General features: G+C 33.5%; 1 protein-coding gene across 1 annotated transcript; it reads left to right on the top strand.

Annotated features, from left to right (window-relative positions):
* The first annotated feature begins 2415 nt into the window (after positions 1 to 2415).
* Positions 2416 to 4123, top strand: LOC116126114. The gene is made up of 5 exons (XM_031411822.1): positions 2416 to 2463; positions 2558 to 2692; positions 2881 to 3117; positions 3526 to 3849; positions 4103 to 4123. The coding sequence occupies exons 1-5, from the start codon at positions 2416 to 2418 to the stop codon at positions 4121 to 4123; spliced, it is 765 nt and encodes a 254-aa protein (XP_031267682.1).
* Positions 4124 to 5455: the final 1332 nt, after the last annotated feature.

Genomic DNA, 5455 nt, shown 5'->3' with positions numbered 1-5455 from the left:
TAAAAGTGCTAAAACTAAAATTGATATTGCCATATTTTTTTTCTAAATGTATTATTGACAATGTATCATATTAAAACTATATATACTCGTACCCGTACTGTATTTTTCTCATATCTGAATTTTTCTCATACCCGTACCGTATTGACAATGTACAAATGATAACATTCATATGTTCTACACTCTCCAAGCGAAGAACATATGAATGTTATCATTTGTATCCTGTGCCACTTGAAGTCAACTCCTGGAAAAAGGAATCATGTTTACAAAAGGAGATAACTTAAAGGTTGAAGGTTATATCGATACTGATTAGGCTAGGTTGATTAATGATAGACATTATATGCCTAAGTATTTCACATTTGTAGGAGGGAATCTAGTTACTTGGTGAAGAAAGAAACAAGAGATAGTAGCTAGATCCAATGCTAAGGTTGAACATAGAGGAATGGCTAAGGTAGTATGCGAATTACTGTGGATCAAAAATCTAAAGTAGGAATTACATGTTGAGCAGGTCAGTCCTATGAGATTATACTGTGATAATAAGTCAGCATATGATATTTCCCATAACCCAATTCAAGATGATTGAACTAAGCATGTTGAGATCGATAGACACTTTTTTAAAAAGAAACTGGAAGCAAAGCTCATTGAAGTGCCTCTTGTTCGATCTCAAGACCAACTTGCTAATATACTCACCAAGGCTATGTCAACTTGCTCATAGACTAGAATTCTTGTAATTATTTGTTTTGTATTTTGTATTTAGATAATTACAACATTATTTAGGATCCTAAACTTTAGGATCTAAGCTTGTATGTTGACTATTTATGCCTACCGATTGTGAAAAAATTATTGAACTTTCTCCTTAATACGAAAACAATCCCAACTTCAACACACGACTTCAATATCCTTTATGATACTCGACTGATTAAATAGATAATATTTACAATAAATGAATAGCCAAATAGAAACCAAAATAGGAAACAAATTCCTGATGCAACTTGGATTCAAACTCTATAATCTATATACTACAAAATCTCCACTAAAAAACTCTGATTCTCTCGCTTTCCCCTTCTAGTTTCCAAATTCAACGCAACACTTTTTTTATCCAAGAAACTCTCAAGTGCCATAAATTGTAGTTTACTTTTTGCTCATCCAAACAAAAAAAATAGATTTGATACAACTTCTTTCCAAATGCAGCACCCTTATTTTTTACCTCTTACTGACATTTTCCCTCTAACTTCAGAATTTGTTGCGGCTATGCAAGTTTAGAAAGTCATAATCATTATTATGCATCCATGGATTGGGTTAAAATAAGAGTTCTTGGTAAGGGTTCCTTTGGTGTAGTCTATCTTGCAATCCCCACCATCCGTAATTTGCCTTGCTTTGCTGTGAAATCAAAAATTTTATAACATTCTTCTTCACTTTTAAAAGAAAGAAGAGTTCTTGAGAAGCTTTCTAGTTTATCAGAGATTGTGTAATGTTTAGGAGCGAATTTAGATTATGAACATGGAGTCGAGTTTGTTTACAATCTACATCTTATATATGCAGCTGGAGGTAGGTTGCTAGGTATGATAAGGAGGTGTGGTGGTAAATCATCTAAACCTGAAGTTCTATACTATTTCGCTTAATATTGAAGGGTCTTTATGTGCATTACGATTTTAATCTAGTCAATATTCTGGTTTTCCCAAAAAAATGGGATAAATAGTGTTAAATTCGCAGATTTTGGATTAACAATAGAGCCTAATGAAACACTAAATCCAAATTGTCACAAGCTTAGGTTTAGAGGTACACCTATTTATATGTCATCGGAATATATTGCTTTTGGTGAGATTGACACTTCATTGGACATATGGTGTCTTGGTTTTATGGTAGTGGAGATGTTTACTAGAAGGACACAGCTATGCGGTGGACGAATGAGAAGTTTGTCATCTATCAATTGGTTAAGGTGAAAAAGACACCAATCATACTAGAAAATATGTTAGACAAGGGAAAAGTTTTCTTGATGAAATGCTTTTTTACAAATCCCATGGAGCGCAGTGGACAACAAAGAAGCTATTGGAGCACCTTTTATTGTTGATGAAATTATGCTTGAGAGTCAAGTGACCAAGAAAAATCTTCTCTTTTGTTGCGTTATCCTAAGTTAGGTTTTGTTGATGAAGTTATGCTTGACTTGGTTCTAAGGTTTTTAGCTTTGTTATTTACTCTTTGGCTGCCATATATGGGGGTGAATAAGCATACTATGGTTGTTTCAATCAGGCTATTCACCAATATGCCTCTTGCAAATTTTTCTGACTGCTAAGTGACAATTTCAGTTTGCTATCCTTTAAGTTCTTTAATTTGCAGAGTTATTGGAATGATTGGAAATTAATTAAACTTTTTCTTTTGGACCAGAGTTATTGGACTCATGATTTTGTCTTAGAAGCTATGGATCTCTCTCCTATTAAGTGGGACATTGATAAATTTAGAGACGAGGTGTGTTTTATTTGTTTATTTATTTATCTATTTTCTTCACTTATTAATACCTTTTTCCTTCTTCTTTTTTTTTCCCCTAATTTAACACTTCTAGAGTTTTGGTCATTTACAAGGTGAATTGACAATTTTGACTGATATGAAAAAAGTATGGATCTCTAGAAAGTTCATTTCAATTTATGAAGCTAGGCCTTCTACCTACTTGGTCTTCTGTGCTGATACAATTCTTAAGGTTTGAGAATTGAGATATTTTATTCATTTTATTCGCTTATATATATGTCAACGCGAGAATGTTGAAGTTTTAGTTCTCCTCTACTGAGCTTAGTTTCATAATTTGGTTATCTAAGATTTTATACTCTTCCCGGCTTTAAGTTTCACCAAACTGATCATCAATTAATTTCTTATTATTTGTACAACAAGATTTTTGGTTTACAATTGGCCACTGACAATATCAAAGGTTGTGATCTTTTTAGTACTCATGAACCTTGGGAGATATGGGAGTTTTATAAAAGAGAGTCGAAGGATGATGATGATCTTTTCTTTTTCACTGCCTCGAAGAAAAAGTTTAGTAAGAGCAAACAAATTTGTAGGAGAATTGGTTCTGGTTCTTGGAAAGGTGAAAATGCTACCAAAGAAATTCAAACTAATGATGATATGGTAATTAGGTCCAAAAAAATATATAGATATGAAAAGAAAGGGTCTAAACATGATGGAGACTGGATGATGCATGAGTATTCATTATTGGGTCATGATGAGTACATTATTTGTTGAATTTGAAAGAATGATCGGCCAATTAAGAAGAAGGGTTTGGAAAAAAAGAGGAAGTCGCATGAAGTTGAGCGTTTTGATGAGAACCTTAAGTCTAAAAGTGCTTCAAGGTTCAATATTATGAAGAACAGGTAGAATCGAAAGCCACAACACCTGTGAATGATCATGATACTACTGAAGACATTGCAACAAATTCAACATTTATGGAAGCACTTTTCCTAGTCTAAGTACTGATAATGAGTGTATTCACCTTGGGGATTTATTTCTTGATGAAGAACAAGTACAACCTCTTTTCAGATAATTGATGATGGTAGTGGAACAAAGACTAAAAATGCTACAAATTCAAGTTTAGGTGAAGACACTCCTTCTAATGGAAACAGAGAAGATTTTGAAAATGATGAGTTGAATGATGATGAGTTTTATAAGGAGCTATTCCTAGAGGAAGAAGAAGAAGTACAATTGTCTTCCCGAATGACAATTCATGATGGTAGTGCAACCAAGAGTGAAATTGGCACAAATTCAATCGTAAATGAAGACCCTCCTTCTAACAGGAGTGAAGAAGATTTCGTCAGAGTTTGGAAGAAAGGCAAGAGTGGCAAGACAAGAAATAAAGATGCTAGAGTATGGCTAAAGAGAAGAAAATTGCAAAATATGTTTCTATATATTGCGTTTGTATACTTTGTATATTGCTCAATTTATACAAAAAATGTCAATGTAAATTAGGAAATAGAATACTGTAATAATGTCTTGATTACATATTTTAGGGAGATTACTTGAGATGTAATTGCCTAGAATCAAGCCTCAATCAAGGCATAATCTTTGTCATTCTCCCATTTGTTATTTTCTTACTTTTGATTTGTGGTTATCTTCCCAGAATGCAAGCATAGTCCTATAATATGTTTCAATCATTAGGATATGATTATGCAAGTAACTCTATGATACTTAAAAAATGCTTAAACCAAATACATATCAAAATACAAAACCATGTCCAACTAGTTCATGTCATGATGATTAATTAGCCTTTAGATGGTCAATAATAAAAACTTTGGCATACCATTACTAAGGATGTAATGGGGCCTCAATTGAATAATTTGTCATCCATTTCATAATCAGAACACATTGTCTTATCAGGTGGTATTATTCAATGTTTTAAAACCTGATCTGGCCTGACCTGTTCAACTGGTTGAACATGGACCCAGGGGCTGAGCTGGGTTTTACATGACAGAAAATCGGAGAACATAGTTTACTTGTGTTGACCCATGGTTGGACTAAGGTTACTATAGCAAACCACCGGTCTAACCGATTTTGGGCTAAAACCGAGTTACAGTGATTTAATAAATCCATTTTCAATTTTTCATTTGAATTCAATCAACCTCCCCACTTCCACTCCACCACAATCAAACTTCGGTCTCCTTCAGATTCTCTTCTTCTTTAGATCTTCATCTTCATCTTCATCTTCAGATCCTCATCTTCTTTTTCTGCAAATCTTCATCTTCTTCTTCTTCAGATCTTCTTCGTCGTCTTTAGATCCCCTTTTTCTTCTTCTTCAGATTTTCTTTGTCTTATTTAGATCCTCATCTTCTTTTTCTTTAGATCTTCATCTTCTTCTTCTTCTTCAGATCTTGATCTTCTTCTTCTTCCCAAATTTTTTTTTATTATTGGAAGTAAGAATATATATAACTTTGCGAAATTGAGGTTCCTTTACAAAATAATAATTACAGTGATTTATAAGTTTGGTGATGATGATAAATATATTGCTTGCTTATTTGATCGAAACATGGGATCGAAGATTAGTTCTAGGGTGTGCTAATTTTAACTCACTATATTCCTAGACACTGTCCCAATGGAAAGAAAGAAAATAGAAGAGTTGTAAACTTGCATATACATAATATTGTATATTCAAATAGTGTTGACCGGTTTGACTCGCCAATTGAACCGGTTAACCTGGGACCCAATCATCTAACTGGTTCATTGACCGAGTTGGTTATGAAAACATTGGTATTATTCAAACATATGTAGAGTGTTTATTTAGTCCATATGAAATTACCTATTCTTTAAGCCATTTCCAGCAACTTGAGGGAGGAAAACATCCTTGTGTGGATCATATTGAGACAAACAAACAAATCAAATTGAATTCTCCATCAGAAGACGAACTCCTTTAGTGGCCCTGACACCAATGTCATGGCAAGTGACAAAAAAGTGATCAGCTCCTTAAGTTCTGTTCCAA

Source organism: Pistacia vera, unplaced genomic scaffold (assembly GCF_008641045.1).
Source record: "Pistacia vera cultivar Batoury unplaced genomic scaffold, PisVer_v2 Contig175, whole genome shotgun sequence".
Classification (NCBI taxonomy): domain Eukaryota; kingdom Viridiplantae; phylum Streptophyta; class Magnoliopsida; order Sapindales; family Anacardiaceae; genus Pistacia; species Pistacia vera.
This window is presented reverse-complemented; position numbering and strand designations above follow the sequence as displayed.

Coding starts and splice junctions, on each gene's coding strand:
- LOC116126114 (XM_031411822.1), top strand. CDS start 2,416: ATGGATCTCTCTCCTATTAAGTGGGACATTGATAAATTTAGAGACGAG. Junction 2,693..2,880: donor GTGCTGATACAATTCTTAAG/GTTTGAGAATTG, acceptor TTGTACAACAAG/ATTTTTGGTTTACAATTGGC. Junction 3,850..4,102: donor CAAGAAATAAAGATGCTAGA/GTATGGCTAAAG, acceptor TTATCTTCCCAG/AATGCAAGCATAGTCCTATA.